Source organism: Ascaphus truei, chromosome 6, assembly GCF_040206685.1.
Source record: "Ascaphus truei isolate aAscTru1 chromosome 6, aAscTru1.hap1, whole genome shotgun sequence".
NCBI classification, from domain to species: Eukaryota; Metazoa; Chordata; class Amphibia; order Anura; family Ascaphidae; genus Ascaphus; species Ascaphus truei.
Genome location: NC_134488.1, coordinates 114,445,445 through 114,469,412, shown reverse-complemented (window position 1 = coordinate 114,469,412; position 23,968 = coordinate 114,445,445). Strand labels below are relative to the sequence as shown.

The 23,968-nt window shown below is 42.5% G+C and overlaps 1 protein-coding gene across 14 annotated transcripts in view; it reads left to right on the top strand.

The window, feature by feature from the left end:
• Positions 1-20,370, top strand: part of RAP1GAP (RAP1 GTPase activating protein) — a 217,740-nt gene extending 197,370 nt beyond the window's left edge. For 11 of the 14 annotated variants that reach the window (XM_075605863.1, XM_075605862.1, XM_075605866.1 and 8 more), the window contains 10 exons: positions 2,168-2,254; positions 2,519-2,659; positions 9,427-9,558; positions 10,752-10,829; positions 12,512-12,639; positions 12,918-13,031; positions 13,319-13,439; positions 14,012-14,123; positions 15,081-15,175; positions 16,455-20,370. In XM_075605863.1, the coding sequence (XP_075461978.1) occupies positions 2,168-2,254; positions 2,519-2,659; positions 9,427-9,558; positions 10,752-10,829; positions 12,512-12,639; positions 12,918-13,031; positions 13,319-13,439; positions 14,012-14,123; positions 15,081-15,175; positions 16,455-16,565 (1,119 nt within the window). In that variant the 3' untranslated portion in view covers positions 16,566-20,370. Of the gene's footprint in view, positions 1-2,167; positions 2,255-2,518; positions 2,660-9,426; positions 9,559-10,751; positions 10,830-12,511; positions 12,640-12,917; positions 13,032-13,318; positions 13,440-14,011; positions 14,124-15,080; positions 15,176-15,533; positions 15,588-16,454 lie in introns of all 14 variants that reach the window. The other 3 variants (XM_075605856.1, XM_075605852.1, XM_075605855.1) reach the window with 3 other exon arrangements.
• The last annotated feature ends 3,598 nt before the right edge of the window (positions 20,371-23,968 follow it).

Genomic DNA, 23,968 nt, shown 5'->3' with positions numbered 1-23,968 from the left:
CCCCCCCCCGCTTCAGCAACGCATTAAGTTTTGGGAAATCGACAGAATAAAACCCACTTCCCTGCTTAAAAGTCGCATTTTTTAGTGTAATAATGGAAGTGATTTACACGACTTTCACTGAACCTGGTGAAAATGTGGTGAATTTCTGCAAACACCAGAGCAATGTGCCCTGTTACACTGGAGTCTGGGGAAAGGGGGTCGCGGTGCAAAAATACCTGTCTCCTCCCCCACACGTGACCTGCACCCACTTGTGGGCCCCGGAAGGTCTGTGTCCCATTACCTTGCACCTGCTGTGCCAACGATAACACTACTGTATCACGTCTTTAAAGTGGAAAGTAAAAGTTCATACTCCTTCTATTTATGAGGAAATATCACTACATTTTCCTACCAAATCAGATTTACGCGTGTCAATTCTGCAACAAAAAAAGCCATTTGCAATGCTTAGTACAGAGGTGCGCAAACTGTCCCCCCTGCGCCTCCCTGTCTGCACTCCCCCCCCCCTTGCTTACGCCCCCTCCTTACCATGTCTCCGGCGTCAAATGACGTCGCAGGGTCATTGCCAATGATCGTTGCCAAGGCGACGTGTCGCCGGAGACAAAGTAAGTGAAGTTACAGAGGCCTCACGCGATCCCCCCGGCATTTAATTTAAATGCCTTGCGGAAGAGCGCGGGGCAACTGCAACCATCGGGCCAACCCTGAAAATTCCCGCGCTCCCCGGCACCCAGTTTGCGCACCCCTGGCTTAGTACATAGGGCCCTAAGTCTTTCAAATATGGTCTCAAAATACTCATTCATTTTTTTATGGCTTAATTATGTTGTCCCCATAATCTATATGCTGTGAAGCCGTCTCTTCCTTGCTCAGGAAGATTGAAGCTCCATTCAGAACATATTGAGTCTGGGCACTGGTTGTAACATCACTCTCATATTGAATGGGGGCCTAGTTTTAAAATATGTGTGATACTGAATGGGGGGCCTCGTTTTATCATATCACTGCCATTGGTACAGGTGGGCTTCAGAGAGAAGAGAAACAAGCGCAGGCCTCTCATGGTGTAGAATGTAAAAGTAAAATGTATATGTAAAGGTAAAAGATGCACGTACAGCAACAAAAATCTTTAAAGCATTGGTTAAAAATCGTCTTATCCACGATGACGCCAGAGTTCGCGGCTCCACTCCAATTACATCAGGTGATCTGTGGAAAACCGGGGCGTCCGTCTTATCTGGGGGAGCTGTCCTCTCCCATCGTGCAGATGTCGCTCCGTAAGGTTATTCCTGAGTGGGAGTTGTTCTCAGGTTCCCCTGACTCCAGGCGTCTGAATACTCAGACGCCGAGCACAGGGGCTTTCCCCAGAGGGAACCAATACAAAAAATAGCACCATATTTATCAAAGAAAAGGGACGGGATTTTTTTTCCTTTGATAAATTTGGTTTGGCCCCAGTTTGCAGCCAGGAGACTTTAGTTTTTTTAAAAAAAACTTATATGGGCATATGTAGCAGTGCAGATGGTTATGGGGGGCGGGAAGTATGGGTGCGGGAGGTATTGACAGGGTCAGTAAAGAAAAATCATAGTCGCAGTCCTATTTAGCAAAATATGATGGCGTTGGAATAAAGTGAAAGCCTTCTGCCATATTACATCCTGCCTGACATTATAATGACTGTTTCAGAATTTGTGCAATGTAAAATTAGTGGTTTCCAATTTTTTTTGAACTTCCCCTCAAGCATTTTTTTGGGGGGGAGGGCCTCAAAATGATATATTTCATGCACAGAGAAAGATGACCAAGGTTTGAGGGTTGGGTCCCTAAAAAAAAATCCCTTCAAATTGGGATTACAGATAGTGGTACATACTAAGTAAGTTAGTGGTGCAGGGAAACGACCAACCTTTCTCTGTCACTCTACTTGATTCCTCTCTGTCTGTTTATTGCAGCGTGTTCCTGTACTGTATGTATGTCACTCCTATCACTTTATGGGGACTTGCCTCAGAGGTTGGGGGAAACGCTGTCCAATATTGTTGTAAATGTATTTAATCTAAACTATCATAAACACTGATTTATTTAGATTTATTTAGATGTCATAGCTGGTTAAAGAAGGAATGCAGCAGTTATTCTGCATTTCTCTCTAGTCCAATGAAGGGGGTATCCATGACGTATAGTAACACCTCCCTCTGCTTCGCAGGGCCAGGAGTTCCAGGAGTTCCTGCTGACCAAGCTGATTAACGCAGAGTACGCCTGCTACAAGGCTGAGAAGTTCGCCAAGCTGGAGGTGAGAGAGTCGGCCCTAACCGTGCAAACAAGCAAATGTGGCGACCATGGCACATAGACAAAGCCATGGGAAAGTTTCTACGTGCTATGATGTCATTGCCCGCGGTGGCATCATGTTCTTACCTGAACATGTAGTTACATCAGAAACCATCCCTGTTCTGCCTACATGTTTCCAGCCCTGTGTCACTTCTACCCGTAAATAATTCCCAAGGCTCTGGCCACAATCCGCGCTGAGGGAGCCTAACCGTTTCCCTTGGGCCCCCAGGAACGTACACGTGCTGCTCTGCTGGAGACGCTGTACGAGGAGCTGCACATTAACAGCCAGTCCATGATGGGGCTCTGCGGTGACGATGACAAGATGGAGAACGGAGGAGGGGGCGGAGGGGGCTTCTTTGAATCCTTTAAGGTAAGAGAAAGACAACACAAGCTTCTCATTCACCGAGAGTAAGAGATGGACAAAGACAGTGTTAAGTCTGCTATCTTATTAATAACAGCACATAGATAGCTTGTCAAGACATCAGGTTGTTGGATGGAACGTATAATTCAGTCAGCCATCTTAATTATGACACACAAAAGGGCAGCACGTTTTTTTTTTTAGATATGTACAAAAGTGATCTACAATAGTGAAGGGATGAATGTTTTTTAAATCATTTAATAGTAAAACATCTCTGCCATTTGTAGCTTTTATGATATAATTTCACCCACTGCACAATGTCACCAACACAGTATGATACACATATAGACACACTAATGTATACACTGCAATACATTGATAAGCACACAAAGACATTGACACACACAGTCTACACACAGACTTTCTGATATATACAGTGATATACACAGCTTTCCACTTACACATGTGCAGAGATAAATAGTTACATAGTTACATATAGTTACATAGTAGATGAGTTTGAAAAAAGACATACGTCCATCAAGTTCAACCTTTGCTAAAGTTAGACGACAGATACTTTATCCTATATCCGTACTTACAGTATATTGATCCAGAGGAAGGATACACACAGACCCATACATGCTTATACTGTATATACTGCTGAAACTATAAAACTCTGCTTTTTTTGCCTATATGGAGGCTAAACCCGTGTAAATCTATAATTTTGGGTAATTCCTGGCTCAATCCTAAAATGTGGTGTGTCTGGGGTTTCTTTAAAGAGAGGGTTGAAAAGCACTGTGCCTACACCTTTATCAATGACAAGGTTACATTTGGCACAGATTAAAAGATTTCCCTACTATCCTTTAAATCTTTAAGCTATTTATCCTGATAATATCTCAGCTTTGCTGTATAATATGAGTGATGTATTTAATAAGTTCAAACAGGTGTCTCATCCCCATTGCAGCAGGACATGTGTTGCCTTACAGTATATCCGTCACATCTCTTTCCTAATCCTATGCCTTTACCTAACTGGTATTCAGACCGTGAGTGGAAGAGTCTCAGTTGGTAATGAAAGCTACGGAAATGTTTCAGATTCTCAAAAAATATATATTTTTTGAAGGCATCATTCACCAAAATGTAACCAATTAAACATCATTAGTTTCGCCTACATATCATAGATTGGACCATACCTCTCTCCTCTTGCCACTGCCCAACTTCACATCATATTCTCAAGGACATCTTTTTTCTGTCCAACTTGTCTCTACTGTTCTCTCCACTGTGCCCTCATTAACCTTTATCCCCAGGCTCTGGGTCTCCTTCCCCTTAAAAAACGCGGATCCGCTTGTGACGGGTGTGACCGTGGCGCCCGTTTTTTAAAAGCAATTTTTTTTTTAAATCTTTATTGCGGACGGACAGACACACACAATACTCCTGCAGATCACATCACATCCCCCCTGCCTGCACATAACCCCCCCAGCCTGCACATCACCCCCCCTGCCCATCACCTCCCCCCAGCCTGCACGTCACCACACACACACACACATACATACATACACACACTTTCTCCCCCCCCCCCTCCCTCCCTGTACCTCCGCTGGGGGGGAGCTGAGAAGGGAGCTGGTTCCTGGCTGGGACACACACAGACAGCTGATATCCCGGCACAGGCTGCGTGAGATCCTTCCCCTCTCCCCCCCCCTCTCCCCCCCTCCCTCTCACAGACTTACCAGCTCTCCTACACAGCACACAGTCTCCTGCACGGGCAAGTGCTGCGTGGGGCTGCCGCTGCGACGCCGGCTTCAGGAAGAGCTGGGAGAGTTATCCCAACTCTCCCCCTCTGGCGGACGCAGCGTCTCTGATTGCGGGGGCCATTTTTTATTTCTTTTTAAATCATGATCCCGGTTATAACGTGGTCGTATCGGGTGGACCCAGAGGACCGCGTTATAATGGGGTTCAGCTGTATATATGTGTATATATATATATGTGTGTATATATATATATATATATATATATATATATATATATATTTATGTAGAGTACATGATACTGGAAAGAACATATACGCAAATGCCACATCAATCTCTATCCACCTTTAAGACCCACCTTAAAACACACCTGCTTAACGAAGCAAATGATTAGCTCCATGACTAATACTATACACCTGATACATAAAGCTTGGCCCCTTGCAGACGCACTTACCAGAATGCCCTCCTACTGTCACTGTACGTTCTTCCTACCTACCAATTAGATTGTAAGCTCTTCGGAGCAGGGACTCCTCTTCCTAAATGTTAATTTTTATGTCTGAAGCACTTATTCCCATCATCTGTTATTTGTATTATTTGTTATTTATATGGTTGTCACGTGTGTTACTACTGTGAAGCGCTATGTACATTAATGGCGCTATATACATAAAGACATACATATATACATACATACATCAACTATTAGATTACATGAATATACAAGCAAGATAAGGATCAACAAGGTAGCATGGCAGGGAGACACTATGTCACCAAAGCTGTTCACAGCGACACTTGAAGAATTGTTCAAGACATTAGATTGGCAAGAAAAAGGAATCAAAATCAATGGTGAATATTTGAGTCACCTATTTGAATGTTTGATTTATTTTTGCCACAAATCCAGAAGACCTCCAGTAACAAATTGGACAACTCGCTGAAGCAAGTAAGAATGTGGATCCTCCATATGAATCTTAGCAAGACCAAAGTGATGTTCAACAAGCGTATCAAGTCTGCAAAGATCGAGATAAATAGAACTAGAAAACGCTGAAGACTATGTCTACCGTTGCCATCAAATAACAATCAATGGGAACCTTTTGAATGAAATCAGTAGGAGAATGAAGATGGGATGGAACGCATTTGGAAGAAACAAGACAATATTTCAATGGAATCTTCCACTGTGCCTGAAGAGGAAAGTTTTCAACCAGTGTATTTTATCTGTGCTTACGTATGGATGTGAAACTTGGACCCTAAGTGCAACGATCATTTCAAAACTTCAGACAACGCAAAGACGAATGGAGAGATGTATCCTGGGTATTACCGAAGAGATAGCAAAAAGAAGAATGGGTTCAAAATCAAACAAAAGTCTGTGACACCATCACAAAGGGGAAGAAATTGCAGTGGCAGCGGGCTGGATATATCACAAGAATAAATTATCATCATTGAACAAAGATGGTACTCAACTGGATTCCAAGAGAGATTAAAAGACCAAGATGAAGACCAAAACTAAGGATTAAAACAGAAAATGTGTTGGAGCAACATGGAGAAGAGAGGCATGCAATCGTAGTACCTGGAAGATGCTTTGGGAGGCCTTCATCCAGCAGTGGATTGACACGGGCCGATGATGATGATGATGAGGATGACAGATATATTATAGGTATATTAGCTATATATATATACGTTAACAGCAAGGATGATGGTACAAGGACGACAGCACTCAGTGAAGTAATCAAATAAGATTGTATTAGAAGTAAGCAGCACAAATACACCGTTTTGATCCACACAGATGGACCTTCATCAGAGATCCCTCTGTGTGGATCGAAACGATGTATTTGTGCTGCTTACTTCTAATACAATCTTAGTTGATTACTTCACTGAGTGCTGTCGTCCTTGTGCCATCATCCTTGCTGGTAACGTATACTTGTACAGTATTGTCTTATGGCCATAGCACCAGATCCATAGAGTGCATATACAGGAGTGACAGTAGCTATTTTTTCACATATATGGAAAAGGGGAGAAGAAACAGCGCACACCCTAGTGCATTACCAAAAATGTATATTTATTATAATAAAAAAGGGGGGTAAACAATGCCCACTTACAAAAAGAATTATACAAAATTCACATATAGGTTTCTTTAACGGTGTAGCCGCATATAGTCACCAACAGCTGGGGGAATCACCCGACAGTGAGTGGACAACTCCAAAAACCTCCTCCTGCTCCAGGGGCTGCTGCGCACGCCGCTGGAATCCTGCGACACCAACAGGAAGCAGCACTTTAGCCCAATATCAATTGGCAGTAAGGCAGGCAGCCTGGGTGTCCGTTTGAGCCAATACAGCACTGTACAATCGAAAATCAGCACTCTGCTCTCAGCTCACTTTGCTCACACGACAGGCATGCCTTCCCTTCGTGTTACAATCACTACCTACATTAACACAATGCTGTTCTGGGTTAACTCCCTATAGCTAATTTATGGCTCTGCCTAGTGGGAGTAGTTTGGGGTAGAGGTAGGTCCCATTGGGTGTGATTAGGAATGACTAGGTGGGCAATCTAAGTGACAGGAGCACTGACCCTAGGGCGCAGCACCCTTCTGCAGGGGTTGACGGTCTGCTGGGCCATAGGACTCTCACTGCCAACATGAAGGACAGGACAGACAGGGGACGGGTTATAGGAGTACTGGGAAGCTGATGCGCAGAATTCCTTGGCACTCCTGCAGGAGAGATAGAAGAGAACCTCCTCGCATCCAGAGATGTGCAAAAGTGCCCGGGTTCTAAAAGTTTGCAAAATCCACAAGAACTTTTCTTGAACTTTTGGCACTAACAGTTCTAGCTAAACAGTCCAAATAGTTAAAAATTCTCTATTTTGCTTCTTTTTTTTTTTTTTAAGAAGCAAAACAGCACCCCTGTGACTTTTTCACATTATTTTTTTATTTATTTTTTAAGGTTGATCGAATTTTCAAAAGCAAAATTAATCAAAATGAACATTGCAACGCCCATTGACTTCTCTGCATCAAACGAACTTGTTGCAAACTATTGGACTGAAACAAACTTTTTTTTCCCCAAACTAAAAAGGGGGAAATATGCAAACTTTGATTAGGTGAAAAGTTTGCACATGTCCCCTCGTCTCCAGACAGGTCAGCCTTGTATTAGCCCTGGGGAGCCCATCCTAACACAAGCCTGGGCCTTTGTCATTGGGAACTTAGGTGCTAATGTTCAATAGAACACTATTTGCTTTCATACAAAAGCCCCCAAGACCTCCTCACACAGCCCACCCTGAACACTAATCAGTAAAGGGTAATAGTGACTGTGACCCAGCCCCATACATCTGCCGGGGTCCAGCACTACATGTCTGACTTCTTGGCTACATATATCAATACCCAAACTTTTTTCTCCTGGTGTATATGTGTGTATATGTGTGTACTGTATATGTGAATAAGTGTGTAAGTACATTTGTGCTTTGGTTCCTGTTTCATCAAAATCGATGTGTTTGCTTTTGGCTGTGGATTTTTACCAACTGTTGAAAAACAAGTAGGGAACTAAAATAATATAACTGAAAAACATATATAACAATGTAAAGAGTATATGGCAAAAAACACCCCAGGTTTTCAACTCCACAGTAGATATGGGCACTTGGCATAGTCTCTGGTTTTTGTTCCAAATATATCTGGGGGATTTTGGTTCTAAAAATCATAAGGGTTTTGCTTTTGGCATGTAAGGTTCTGATTTGACACACCCGGTTTGGGTATTACGCCCTACTATATTTAAGCATTGAGGGGGTTAAGGAAACAATCTAATTCCCAGGCTTTGCCTCCATGTTGCTGTTCTGCATACCCAGGGTGCACCTAATCCATAGCAGTGTGTAAGCAGAGTTTATCCTCTACAGAGAGTGACTTGAAGCTGTTGTGCAAGTCAAATCCATGCAGCTGCATGAGCCACAGTTCTAATCCCTGTGATCAAACACGTACTGTAGCTTCCTCTACATATGTTCACCTTTCACTGGCAATGCACATCAATAATGTCTGCAGTATCCTGGCATATGGAGATTCAGAGGACACACAGAGCACTTACCATGGATAGTTTGTGCACCTACACTCAATACGATTTTGGATCTGAGATTTTATTTCCGGGTTAATTTGGGGTCAATTTGAGTGCACGAAATATATTAAAACATTTTATGAAAATAATGCATGGTTGACTGTTTAGACTGGAAACACAACCTTAATTTAGCCTCTCCTCGGAGAACCCCAGCCAGGACAGGTTTTAGGAATGATGAATGGATTTCGAAGTACACATGTTTGAGTTTACCTTCTGTGTGAATGTGTGGGTGGTTGGTTGTTCCAAAAACATGTCCTGGCTGGGAGAAGGGGGCGGGAGTTTCGGGAAGAGGGCTGAGAAACTGTGTCTGAAAACATACTCAGTCCTTTCAACAGTAATTTTTTTATTAACTTTGGTTAAAAAAAAAACGACAGAAAAATAAAACAAAACACATAAAAAGAAAATATACTATATTTGAATGGGCAAACACATAACTCATATTATGCAAACAAGCTTTCAAACTCCTGTTGTCTTTCTAAACAACGGCATACAAAGCTGGTATACAGTAAATACACTGCATATTATTTGTTGTTCCACTGAAAAGTCTCGTACACTTCCTTTTCTTTTCCATTTTCACGTGAAATAAGAGACTGCTAATCTCTCTTGTAAAGATGTTGTGGTATTGTGCTTCTTTGAACGAGAAAATAATCTTGTGAGACAAAGAGGCAAAGCTGTATTGCCAATTCTTCCCATGGTTTTTGTTGCATGAAGAGGACAGGATGTTGCATCTGATACCCAAGGTGGTAATGTTTTTGAAGTGGGAGGAACCATTTTGAGGCCTAGTGGCAGGTCCATTGGACCTTAGGCAGTTTGCTTCAGCACCATAAATTGCATTGTAAGATTGCTGGGGATTAGAATTCTTCCATGTTAACTATTATTCTGTAAAGTGCATGCTCTGTGAAGGACACAGGCCTGGGCCTCTCTCCCATCCCTCATGCGGTGTTCTCTCTGTCTGCAGCGGGTGATCAGAAGCCGCAGTCAGTCCATGGATGCTATGGGCCTCAGCAATAAGAAGCCACATACTGTGTCCACCAGTCACAGCGGCAGCTTCGGACACAACAACCCAGACATTCCCAAGCCCCCCGGAATAGTAAGTGCTTCCACAACCCTCAGATTTGAATAACAACCTCTACCAACAGGAGCTTTCCACCATTAGGGCTGGATTGCTTAGGACAGTGTTTTTCAAGTCCATTCCTCAAGACCACCAGCTGGGCTGACTGTAGTGCAACCAAACCATGTGCAAGCTTTTTCCCCATTTAAGAAATAACTTGTGCACAAGGAAGTGCACAATCTTAATCTAAATCTTAATCTCAATCTTAATCTTAATCTAATTAACCCCCTATCCACATATAGTGATATGCATGAAACCTGTAATGTTGGTGTGGCTTTATAATTGACGTTAGGAAACACCGGCTTTTGGAATATGTGTAGGGGTATAGAGTCTTTCTGCAACACACGATTAGAGCAGAAATGTGGAAGCTCACATGGTAGGTGCAAGGCATGGAGGCCATCTACTCCTTACTGGAATCGGCCAGGGGATGCAGACCATGTGGAAATCTTTGCACCTGGATGCAGGGAAGCACAGTTTGCCATTGCTACTGTTAGACGGTTACTAGATATGTCAATTGTTTTCCGCAGATGTCTCCATAAGGGGCTCCATGTTATCTATGGCAGTTCTAGTCAAATATAGTCATCTACAAAAATGTTTAAAATATGACTTATCATTAAAGGCCATCAGTAAATAACTACATCCTGTAAGTTGCTTACAGTGAAGAATGGGATCATATAATTTCTAGCAGAGTTTTACTCTTTCAGTTTTGGATCCATGTTGCTAATATTAACCATTTGTTGTTGCAAGAAACCCATTCTATGCATGATTTCTCATTTTCTCTTTCTTTTTTTCCCTCCCTCATTCTTTTTGCCTTGCTCCTTTGTATCTCATCCTCTTGCTCTGTTTTTGGTGCGTTTTTGTCTCTCGTTGCCTAACATACTGTCTCTGACATGTCATTTGCCTTTCACTTTATGGCACACTCTTCCTCTCGCCATTATCTGCTTCATACCATCTTGCTTCTCACCTCTCTCTGACTCACTCTCTCTCTCTTTCACTCTTTCTCATGCTCATGCTCCTCTGACCTTCGCCTCTGTCATATTCTCTCTTCCCTCTCACTGACACTCTCTCCTCATCTCGTTGACTTTTTGCCACTCTTCCTTTCTTCTATCTGACATGGTCTCCCCATTTCTGTCTCTCCTCCTTCCTGTGCTTTGCTCTATTCTGCTTGCCAGTCATTGCTCGTGCCAGGGAAAGCACCCACTAGGCATGGACGCCGCGGCAGCGCCATAGGCATAGGAACCATAGAAGAGGTGGATGCTTATCTCCTGCTGTCTGACTCTTCTTTGCATGATGAGGTTACTGGACCTGCAAGGAATTGTATTGGGATCTCTACTGGGATGACTTGCTTTCCTGTGCCACCTGTGTGCCATAATCATTATCCAACCATCATCCTCATCTCACAAATATCACTATTTAATTAAGTCCTAAATTCTCACCCCTAACATTATGACCCAGTGGGCTGCAAGCCAGCTGTATGAGAAGGGTGCGTTCTGATGATGCCCTTTTTGGGCATGTTGTTAAGCATGTTTGGAATGATTATGACCATGCAGAGTGTGTATGTTGTGTGCCTGTGTTAGGTTAGGCATCATGCTCTACTCCTGAGGATAGACTCAACCAAATCCAGTGTTTGGTCTTCTACTGTACCATGAACCTGCACACAGGTGTTCCCAGTACAATACCTTTCTAAGGTCTTTGATTACTTCTCTCTGCTTGCTATGCTATGATGCTAATACATGTATAAATTAATAATGTGAGTAATAAAGTCAGGTGGTCTGATTGCTGGAGCATCATAATTGTAGGATGATAGTTATTGGGAAGCTCATGTCTGGGTCTTGCCTCCCTAGTATCGGGGCCAACAGGTGGGAAATGTCCAGGAAAAGAATAAAATGCATCACAAAGTAGCACATTCACACTGATCTCCCCCAGGATCTGATCTGAACATTTGCAAGATAGATTATTTCACGGTTCCTTATTAGACATGGGCGAGATTTTAATTGAAGTTCATGAACCAGGTAAAACTTGGCCTTTTTTTGGTGTAAAATTTTTCAAAATGTGCATACTGAGCAAAGAATATCGCCCAACATTAAAAGCCCTTGTGACCCTTCATATACTGCTATTTTTGCTTAATTGTGGCGAAAAGTGGGAAATGCTGGCAAAATATTGCTGAAACGGGCAAAAATGGGAAGTTTAGCAAAAATGTCACACAAACTCAAAATGTAAGTAAATATGCTAAAATAAATTGGCGAACAACATTGGAAGACATTTACACATCTGTGCTTCTTACTGTGCCTGGTACCATTTTAGATCATTACGTTAGGGGGCTCCCTTTGCAGTGCTAAAGAAAAGATGTTTAAATATACATTCAGAAAGTTTCCTGGCCTCTTGATTCTTTCTACTTCACTCTAATTCTGAAACTGTATTCCGCTAAAAAAGTTCTAAGTGCTCGTTAAAGAATGAAGCGTGAGCGTGTTCTATCTTAGGGGGCCTTCTTTATTCCCTTGTGTCCGAGTTATATTGCCTTATTACATTTTACAGTGTTAATAATGACGTTCACATCCTTAATATTGCTCAGAAGTAGCTATTTGTGAATATGGGTAGCATGCTCATATAGTCCGAGGAATTCATTCTTAACACTGCCAGAATGGTAAGATTGATAATACAACAGTATAGAAACGTCCATCCAAAAATCAACATATTTTACAATGGTGAATACTGCAAAACTTTAAATCTAGGACAGAATCTCTGGTACCTGATTGGTACCTGATTGGATGTAGAACCAGCAGTAGCTCTGGTCTGGAATGATTTATAAGGGGGACGGGACAGACGCTCCTCGGTCATGTAGGTAGATGGACACATTGTGTTGGTAGTGTACTGTAAGAAGTGTCCATTAGGCTGGCACATTATACTCTCATAACATGATGCCATGTTGAAGGAATTGAATGTCTTCCAGTCGCTGATTGTTCCAGGCAAGAGTCCGACCAGAAAGAAGTCCGGTCCCTTCAGCTCCCGGCGGAGCAGTGCGATTGGCATAGAGAACATTCAAGAGGTTCAGGAGAAGAGGTGAGATTGTATATGAGATATGATATGTCATTATAGCCGTGTCTTCCAGGAAGACCACATAGATGTGGACAGAAAGAGAATGAATGAGTTCATAAACTCAGTTCATCCCTAGAGGTCACACACTGTATCTTTCAGATAGAGACTGTCCTCTATCCTGGCGATATCATATATTTTAAGCATGTGCTTTAGGAACTTACTTTTAATATTAGTGAACCTTAAGTAAAAGCAGAGATTGGCATGATTTTAGCTGTGTAATATTTGTGTGAATTGTTTGTCAGAGAAAGCCCAACTGGTCCCGAGAAGACTCTGGACGATGGGAATTCCTCGCAGGAGCCCAAATCAGAGAATTCATCCAATCACAGCTCTCCAGAAATGCCCACCACGAAAAACAGGTACATCACCTGCATCATAACTGGTGTAAATTCATCCACTCCGTGTTTGACTCTCACTGATTCCAAAATGAGTCTTCTGGAGCGGGTCAAACCTGCTATTGGTCTATGCACATCATAACACTCGTGCATTATAACCACAGGTGGCGTCTGATACTATGTATTCAATAACTACATGATAGTAAGAATGGCTTTCTTATGACATTATGGACAATACATGACAGATGTTTATCATGTCACTGAATCTGATGAAAGGTACCTTGCGTTCCTCTGGGTTCTTCTCTTTACAGAATGGACTCTGCACAGAAACCCGAGACCCCGAGAGATTTCTCACGGTCCTCCTCCAGTGCAAGTAGTTTTGCTAGTGTGGTAGAAGAGAATGAGATGTTGGATGAGGATGACACAGGAATGGTAATATAAACAGATTTCCCCCGTATAATGCTTATACTGTATCTCCATCAAACCGTGTGCTCGCTGCATGGCTGGGAAGATAGACCTAACCGTTTCAATGCCGCAGCAATGTATTGTGTTACCGGCTGCAAAGCAATGTTTTGCACGCTGCTCTAGTACTGAAGTGGTTAATGTAATATGCCACTTAACTCTGTCACCATGAGGTGGTAAGGGCAGGCTCATTTTGCATCAGTTGCAGTCTGTCTGTGTCAACATGCATTGGGGGAGACTGACCGAAGCTCCCATATATATACTGTACTATTCAGTATAGGGTATTACATCATCCAGCAATGAGAAGGATAGAGCTGATGGACCATCGTTCTACCCCTATATTACGGTGTGATCCTGTAGTTTGCAGTAAAGACTGATAACACTTTAGTTTGGGGTACACTTACACTGTGCGGCCGTTCTCTTTCTGTTATACTGTGTCACTCTGAGTGACAAGGACAGACCCAGTGGATCATACACTGTACAGTATATACTGCAGCACACAGTCTTTCACACTTTTCTCTGGTTTGTTTTTTTTCCTGCAGGAAAGTGTCTCCTCCTCAGGAACATCGCACAAGAGAGACTCCTTCATATACAGCACTTGGTTAGAAGACAGCACGAGTAGTGTCAGCACTGCCAGTGGCGGCAGCTCCTCAGGTACCTAAGCAGCACACCTTGTGGGCTCTGCCCTGGGTGCTTTTCTACCACCTCTTTCTAGCATTGAATACTGTGCAGGTCTCTGTCAGCGAAGGTGTGAAGAGTAAATGCTATGGAAGTCCCTTCAGGAGGGAAGGGCCCAAGCTGAACAAGCACGCCTCCTGCTGATAGTTCTAGCCCTTGCATCACCAAATAACTGCTCTTGAAATTAGAATTAGTTGATGTATTACTCTTTTATGACACATGTATCTAGAGCAGGGAGTGGCCAACTCCAGTCCTCAAGGGACACCAACAGGCCAGGTATTAGAGATATCCCTGCATCCGCACAGATGGCTCAATCCGTGGCTCAGTCATTCTGACTGACCCACTGATTGAGCCACCTGTGCTGAAGCAGAGATAGCCCTAATACTTGACCTGTTGGTGGCCCTTGAGGATTGGAATTGGCCACCCATGGTCTAGATTAAGGTTGACAGCCGATCAATGTCTTTCTTTTTTAACTATTCACTAAACAGATGTATCATTAGCTATTGTTAAATACCATTCTAGTGAATGATAGCTAATTACTGTTCTATTTTAGTGAATTCCCCTATTTGTTTCTCTCTCCTATCTCTTGACTCTGTTTTCTTTCCCTTGGTGTACATTATTCTGTCTTGTTTTATATCCTTCCTCCTAATCTCTGATATTTTATTTTGTCCTGTCTATCCTTTCTCCAATCTAATTTGGATCCTGATGCACACCCCTGAATTCAGTTCTCATGAGAAGCAGGGTAATTCACAGTTAATAACGCATCAGTTACCATTCAGCTGAGACCACGGAGAGATAGAGAGACTTATGCAAGGATAATATAAAGAGCTGACACTAGAATGCCAAGCAGGGTCTTCTACTGCACTGTGCACATCCATTACCCTCCAGCCTTGTGTGCTCTTTACCTTGTTTTCCTCCTTTCCTATGACCCAGGCTTTCCTCGACCAGAAGTCCCCAAATCAGAAGACCCCTCCTATCCAGAGATCAAAATACAGTTGGAGGAGACGGCGAATCACACAGCCAATCAAGTGAGAGCTTCCATCACCTCTTCATCTAATTGGACATTGTGGCATTTACTGTAGCAAATTGTGTGTCCGCCTATGCAGTGCAATCTGTGTATACTGTACATCGCACATAAACATTTACATTAGACATCAAACATCTTTCTAGTGACTTTTGGGGCGATTCACATGTTCTATGTTTGGGCGACCAGTCCAAAGCGACGAAGTCTAATTTAACACGTGGGAGGAACATTTTAGTTAATTAGTGTGATGTTCCTGTAGAGGGAGCTGTGCCAGACACCCATCAACTTCCCATTTTGTTGACCCTGCTTTTTTTCCCTCCTACGTTACCTCCATGGTCCTGTCTGTGTATGTGTTTGTGCAGCGCTGCTAGTCCTCCCCACCTGAGTTCTCCGTGGACGATCCTCTGTTCCAGCAGGTTAGCCCTCTCTCTGCCAATCTCCTATATACTCAGTTATGTGTATGTGACTTACTGTCTCCTAATTATCCTTCTGTCCATTCCTATCAACTGTAAGTCTCTGATTCTTCCTACTGATACTATCTGCACAGGTCTCTTTCTGTTTCTTTCCTTCTCTGTTTCTACATTGATTTATCTCACTCTGTTTCTCTCTTTCACTGTCTGCCTGTGATTCCTCTTTATCTCTTCCAGCTCATTGTCCCTCTTCTTCTGTCTTTTTCCTTTCCTCCTCTTTCCTCCTCTTTATCTTGTCTGCCTCCTACTCCAATGTGCAGGATTTCCTCATACTTCCATGTGCACATTTTCCACTGAAAAAAATGCATTTTTAGAGCTTGCGCTCCTATTAGTACCCGCTGTAGCTGAACAAATACATAATGGTGTGCCAATTGCTGTCGGGGTTCTGATGCTGTAGTAGATCCTGTTGTGTGAATAGTTTCAATAGTAGGAAGGCAGCGGGCACTCGTAGAGTTGACAATAAAAGTTTCTTTATTGAATTTTACATATTGCTCCGACGCGTTTTGGTCCCAGCGGAGATTGTGTTCTCCCTGCACCCACAGCCCTCTAATCTTAAATAAAAACTCAGGATAGCTTTTTTTCTGAGTAGTGGGGATGTGGTGTTTGTGAGGGGATAGGCAGCATTAAGGACTCCAGTAGCTGTCATTATTAGAGGGCTCTTACAAATCCGAATCAGAAGATGGAAAATGCTGGCATGGTCATTTTGAAAGTGGGGATGTAACATGACGGCACACAATGTTATTCTGGTTTTAACACCTTTCTTCTTAATTCTGCCTTCCTTACATTTGCTACCTCACTACTCCTTACTCAAAGGGTCTGCAGAGGAGGCGGAGGCTGAAGGATTTGCGCCAGACCCCCGTCTTTGACACAGCAGACAGTGATTGCCCCACCTCCAAGTCCAGCCTACGGACGTCACGCTTCTAACACAGCCACGGGTCTCCTCCTAATTCCCATTGCTTGAGTCTCTTCGTGACACTCCCATTTTCTCTGCATACAGAGACTGATCTCCCTGTTGGAACAGAGGAGAGGACTTGGACAGTTCCAATATAAACATTGACTTTTTGGAGCACTGTAATTTAAAAACATGCAAAAGTGTGAGGACACGCGTGGTTTAAGCAAAGCCTGGCAGTCAATTTCAGAAGTTCCAGATGTTTGTTCTAAAGCCATCTCATCTTCTTTCTTACCTGTGGCTCATTGGATTACACAGCTGAACCAACCAAGTAACACGTCGTTATCTCTCCTAAAGAAGCATCTGCTCCAACAATCGTTGTAAAAATAACTTATTATAGTTCTACAAACCTGCGCTAAAGTACTAGTAGGTCCTTGACACTTAAAACAAAGAGTCTTTGCTAAAATAAATGAAGTGCTAAGAACCAAGGGACCCTCCCTCTTGCTAACATACTAGACCAGATGACCACAAGAGGTTGTGCAAGGAAGAGGAGCCGGCGGCTTCCAGTTTGGATTTGGGGCGTCATGCCTAGAGTTGCTGAGGCAATTCCACCGCGACATCTTTACTCGTGAATATTTCTGGAGATCACCACTCAGGGTTACCGAGACATTGGTGTTAATATTGCCCTGGTGAGTATCTGCAATGGTGATCCCAGATAACATGGTACCAAGAACTCTGTTTTTGTGTTTGTTTTTATTTCTCAGGACATCCTGCAATGCACAAGTCTTGGAACTCAAGGGAAGTGTGAGGGAAAGAGATATTCTAGCTCATGCTTCTGGAAAGGAAAAGTCAACTTTATCCTTCTAGAATGGAATTATGAAGCAGTAATGGGTACCCAGGACATGCTACATGGAGGGGGAATATCAATACCATTCTGAAACAATCATGTATTTAAAAGTTTACTGTAAAATTAGCTTCACTCCACCAGCCCGTGTGCAGCCTGCATGCTCGTAGCAGTCTTGTGTCAAGGCACCGTCTGTGTTTTCTGTGTTTGTCTGGTACAGTGTCATAACGCACTCACGCATGTGATTTCTCAGAGCTGGAGATTACAATCCAATCTAGGTGTTTATAGAAGGGATCTCCTGGAAGCCCTTGGGAGCACATCATTTATTGAAGAGAGTGCTTGCAGGTAGGCTTGATTACAGGTATTGACTGAAGAGATCCCATGACAGTCATATGGGAAAAAATCTTTTGTAAAGAACTTAAATGACTTCCGTTAAATTTGAAGATTCTCATAATGAGAGAGATGCATTCATTTTATGGGAAAATGTAAGGGCTACTTCAATAAAGACTGAAGCGACCATTTAGGGTGATGTCAACGAGAATGTCCCAAATGGACTTTATTAAATTAGCCACTATTAAGGATCCCTTTCTTTACCTACCATACCCACGTACAGATATAGCAGATCTTATTACCCCTGTTAGCACAGAATGATGCAAGAAGTAACTAAGTAAATATTGCATGCATTATGGAGACTACACACGGTACCATTGTTTTTGCGGTAAACCTTGCGGGGATAACTATGTAGCATTAATGTGTAGCGTAATAAAGTCTGCTACATTTGTGCATGAAGATTTGTTAAGTGGTTCAATGGGGCCTGCAGTGGACTTGATAAGATGCATCACAGTCCTGTGTAGTGCTCATGGAAAGTGGACCGGCAGTTAGACTCTGGGGCCTCACAATATGCACATACCAAGGGAAATACCCTGTTTGTACTTGGATCACAATGTCTCTTAAAATAAGGGTCTTCTAACTAACAGCTCCTGTGTATGTAAACTTAGCCAGTTTTGTTAATATTTTTTTTTTTGCACTGGATGCAAAAGCTTCTAAAAGTCCAGCTGGCAGCCCACATTATTAGGGATAAGACCAGCCAGACCTGGTTTTATACCACATTTACTCTAACTAAAACTGCAAGTGGCATTGTACAGTTGACAACTACATTTTCGGAGCCTGTTTCTGATCATTAGTAGCTATGCAGCCATCGTACTTAAGGGCAGCAACTTGAATATCATCCTACTGTCCCTGTACGCCAGCTTTTATACTTCTGGTCTGGCTCGTCAGGTTGCCTGAGCTCTGTATCACTTAAACCAGTGAAGCCAAATGCACACATCTAGTACCATGGGGCCATTTATTATATATAAACAAGACATTTGGGGCACAACGTTTCGGGCACAGAAAATCCCTCGGGTGAATGCCAAGGGATTTTTTGTGTCCCAAACTAATTCTTCATAATGCAGGTATCCTCTAGGACAGAGGTACAAAGTAGAGCTCTACTCACAAGTTCATAATGCAGTTCTTCATTTATTGCCACAGCCAAGAACAGTCATATGGACCTTTCATCAGGTGATTTCAACACCTACTTGGCTGCACAAGCAGGATTCTCCTCACCTGAAACTATTACCCCGCACTTTGGAACTATACTATATTTTTTGTGCCCCCCCTTCCCCTCCCCCATGTCTTGTTTATATATAATAAATGTGTGCGTTTAGCTTCTCTGGTTTATGTGATATCGTGTTTGTGATAGTTTTCGGGGGATCTTGCCTGTAAGAAGACCACACAGCACCATCAAAACGACTTAAGGACACATTGGGAATGGAAGGAGTTTAGGGCAAGTACCAATTTTAACTGGACGTTGCCTAAACTCTCAGTGGCATACTGTAAGTTAGGCCAGGAAGACTCAGAAATTCACACAAGGTTAGAATTTCTAGGCTATGCTTTTATAATGACACAGAGCAGCTACAGGTTCAGCCTGTAACTCAAGACTCTGCAATTCTGGGATGTTACAAAGATACAGATCACCTAAACAGGCCAAGTTAGTTCAGTATTGGTATGGGAGATTTAGAATGTCCAAACTGGAGTAAACTGCCCTTTGTATTAAAAAGGAAGTCTCAGCGAGTTCACAATTTTAAAGTACCCGTTCCACTTAGCTACAGATATTGGATTTAGATTTTGTTATAAGGTGAAAGTGCTCATCTGTGCGATGCAAGTCTACTGAACTTACAGTACATGGAAGTCACTCGGCCTAAACTCCAAACATCAGAACAGCAAAGTCCAACATAATACGCAATGCATACTGCATTTGCTAGGGAAAAGTTCATGGATCATACTTAACATGCTATTATAAGACCACTGTAAGATCCACAAGCAATAAGTGTTTCAATATAAGAGTCTACAAATTCCACTGCCCATGTCTGCTGGGGTTTAGTATCCAGTATTATTGTACATCCTATTCATGGATCCTGATCTACTGTATGTGCGCAAAGTGACCCATGCAATGGTGTTCAGTACAGCAGGCCGTTAATTGAGTGAGTGAGCACAGCAATGTAGCAGCAGAGAGTTAGCATGTGTGTATATAGTTATTCTTCTTAACGGACTTGTATATCAGGCAAACAGTTCCCTCTTGTGGCTTATTGTTGTAATGACATCACTCCACGTCTAACTGCCCACATGTACTGTTACTGTGTGTAATAATGAGTTAACCTTTTGCTTGTTTTTACTTTGACTATGCCAGTGTCACATTACTTTAACAGTCTTTACACCCCACCAATTCCCTTATTGAAGGCACAAAAAGTGAAGTTGAAAATGAAAAACACTATTTTTGTCATGGAATGAGATAATGTGTCGTTGTGTTTCTTGTTTTTTTCTTTGTGTCCTTCCGTGTAAAAAAAAAAAAAAAATATACTATTTATCTGAAGGATACGATAATATTATTTGTAAAAAGGCTCTGAAAAAGATATATGGACTGTAGAGAATTGAAATAAATTATGTACATATTGTGTTGTTTGTGTGTTTTTAAATATTGTCTTGCTACGTATTTAACTTCAAGAATGATGTGCGACCCATCACTAGACATTAGTGTTGCATACTGACGCCTATATGGCCCATAAACAATAAGTGATACAACGCCATAGGGCAGCTTGTAAGGCTGAAATTACTGTGCTCACGATGGCGCATGCGTGGGGAGAACAACAGCCCTCTTCCCTATGAGGCCGCCCATAGTGCAGGCGACCAATGCAGAGCAAAGTGCAATTTGTCTGCACGAAACGCGTAGAAGGTTGCAGCCTTCTGTTTTTATGTCCACACAATAAAGAAACTTTTTTGCCAGACCTGCCATCACCCCCTTCTTTTGCTGTGCGTTGCACCAACCCATATTGCATTGGACTCTTCCCTATGAGGCCGCCCATAGTGCAGGCGACCAATGCAGAGCGGCCGCGCGGCAGATTTTTAAGAAGGCAAATTATTTTGTCTTTTCACGCGACGGCCGCGTCACGTCAGCTGTTCAGCCAATGAGGGCGCACCAGCCTGGTGACACGTCCGCCGCGCCTCCCCAATCGCTGGAAGCTCAGTTCACCCATCGCCCAGGTGAGAGGCGCGCGCGGCTCCATCGCGCCCCCACTATAATCTCAGCCTTAGGCCCATGCAAGTGAAGGGCCTGTTATTATATAGAATAACAGGTGAGTGCAATATGCTTTTATTGTTTTAGAATACCGTACATTTAATACCGAGTTTAAATATATTATGGGGAAATAGACTGACATTGTAATCCATATAGCACTCTGCAATCGCTTTGTAATGAGATATGTATTAAAATTGTGCAATTTGCTCTTAGTCACAACGCACACATTTACATCGGCGTGGATTTGTGCCAGCGACAAGCGCGCAGCTTCCTAATCTCGCTTCTTATACTTGCCGTATATCTCTTCGGAGCAGATTTTAATGCCACCTAAACCTGGCAGATTTATAACACCGTGAGGAAACTTGTTGAGACATCTCATTGTAATATTGTACTCACGCTGCCCCCCCCTAATTCCTCCTAGAAAGGCCCGAAACGCGTTTGGGGCAAATGAAACCATGTTCCTTGTCAAATTGACGCCGTTTGCACCGGTTGCGGCCCAATGCTCCCGCTTGCGATACTACATAGTACATATCCCCCTCCACCCTTTCCGCCTCACTCACAAAGAAGTAGTGTTGAAGAGTAGCAATTGCCTGCGGTGTGACCTTTACATCACATCTACAGCCATTAGCAACGTGATCCTTCTAACCAGTACATGTTTCAACGTACATTTATTGGGAAGACAGAGAAGTGCAACCGTTTGTAAAAAAAAACCTTTTCAAGCGTCTGGTCTTGAAGAACATTTTACGGATTTTGGACCAAATCATGGAGCTGCTTTAATATATTTTGTAACTTATGTATATGTTTTTCAGCCAGCTCCCCAGTTTCTCATCCTGTGCACTGTCCTACTTCTATCCTCAGTTACAGGGGTGCCCGGGAAAGCATCTTTGCACAAGATGCTCCCCTCTGGTGAGCAAGGAATGAAAGAGTTTTAATCTATTGATAATCTAGGTACCAGGCTGCTAACAATTAGAACCACAATGCCTTGATCTCGAAGATTCTTATTGGCAAGATAAAAACTGCACACAGAGATGGAGCTGAGAAGGAATATTTTCCTCTTGGGGATATTGAGATGGGCATCTGAGAAGGGATATTGGAACCAGAGGCTTGTGGGAGGGTCTGTTATACGTGCTGATAAACGTGCCGTAAGGATTTAGTAAGGTGTATTTTTAGGGCCTGTGAAGATATTTGGTGTTCCTGTGAGCCTTTTTGGAAACTTGAAACAGTCATTGACCCTACATGGTCATTTCTTTTTCTTTTTTATATTTTGTTTAACACTCTACTATATATATATATATGTATGTATGTTTGTGTGTATATATATATGTGTATATATATATATATATATATATATATATATATGTAGAGGTATTACTACCGTGTTAGCCGAGCTTTAATAATCAAAAATGAATAGACGATACCGTTCTGTGGCTAACAAAATTCTTTTATTCTTGCGAGCTTTCAAGATACACTGATCTCTCCGGCGATGTAACAATGAATGAAGCTAAAAAGGGTTTTAAACTTAAAAACAGTGCATACTGGAATGTGATCTGTGATGGAAGACAATCCCTCCCCCCGTGCAGTTTTATGGCTAGAGGTGATAAAATGTCCCTGAATGTCAGTGGTGTGAGAGTATGTGTGTGTGTATGTGAATATAAATAGGTAAAGAGCCCACAGTGTACACAGTGCTTTACAAAATGTGTGTGTGGAGTGGAGGTGTATATCAATGTTGTGGGTAGGTGTGGAAGTGTAAGAGGCTGTGACATAACTACAATAATGTGTGGAAACTACGTGGTCCCTATTGATATATAGGGATGGAATTACATAGAGTGTATGTGTAAGAGACAGCTGTGTGTGTATATATATATATATATATATATATATATATATATATATATAAGGAAAAAAAAGCGCCAAATCCTAGTGCATTACTGTGCAAAATAGATATATTTAATTCCCAAAAATCTCAATAAAAATGAACTCACAAACATAAAACAATTAAAAGCATTGTATGAGATATACTCATGCTCCTAGGACCAGGAAACGCTGCTTTGCTGCTGTAGTCCCTCCGTGACTCCACTGGAACAGATTGCTGCCTCCGTTGTTCACTGCCTGCAGGAACTGACGTATCAGGCACTCCACGATGGTCTCTCCCCCGGTATACACCAAACAGTTGATCTTTAGTTCCCACCGGGGACGGTTGAAGTCGCGGACCAGCGGGTGACGTCACGGGAACAGTTCTAATTACCGGACCGGTACAGATACTCAGCAGTTCAATGGCAAGCGTTGCAAAGTCCACTGCACACCTTAGGGAATATATATATATATATATAGCGCAGTATGTATGGACATGGCCTTAGCATTCATGGGCAGAGAGTTCTCTCATGTCAGTAATGACTCATAAAATGTAGGTCTCGATTTAGGCCATCGCTAAGTGTCCCGAACAGTTGCATAAATTTGTATTCATGCAGCCGTCTCTCTTTCGGGGCTCTGAGATTACCTTTGAGTATGGCCACCTTCAGATCGTTCATCTTGTGGCCAGAGTCACTTCGTTTTGTCTTTTTCATATATATATATATATATATATATATATATATATATATATATATATATATATTATATATAATAGCATGTTTTTGTATAGCACTGCTAGTTATACGAAGCACTTTACAGAGACATTTTGCAGGCACAGGTCCCTGCCCCGTGGAGCTTACAAGCTATGTTTTTGGTGCCTGAGGCACAGGGAGATAAAGTGACACCAGGAATTGAACCAAGCTCCCCTACTTCAAACTCTCATTGCCAGTCTATACATTTGGTCGCCCCGGGCGAGTGGATTTAACATCGTGGCGAGCTGTTCGGCGAGTAGATTTTTTGGTGATTTGTCAACCACTGTGTGTGTGTGTGTGTGTGTGTGTGTGTGTGTGTGTGTGTGTGTGTGTGTGTGTGTGTGTGTGTGTGTGTGTGTGTGTGTGTGTGTGTGTGTG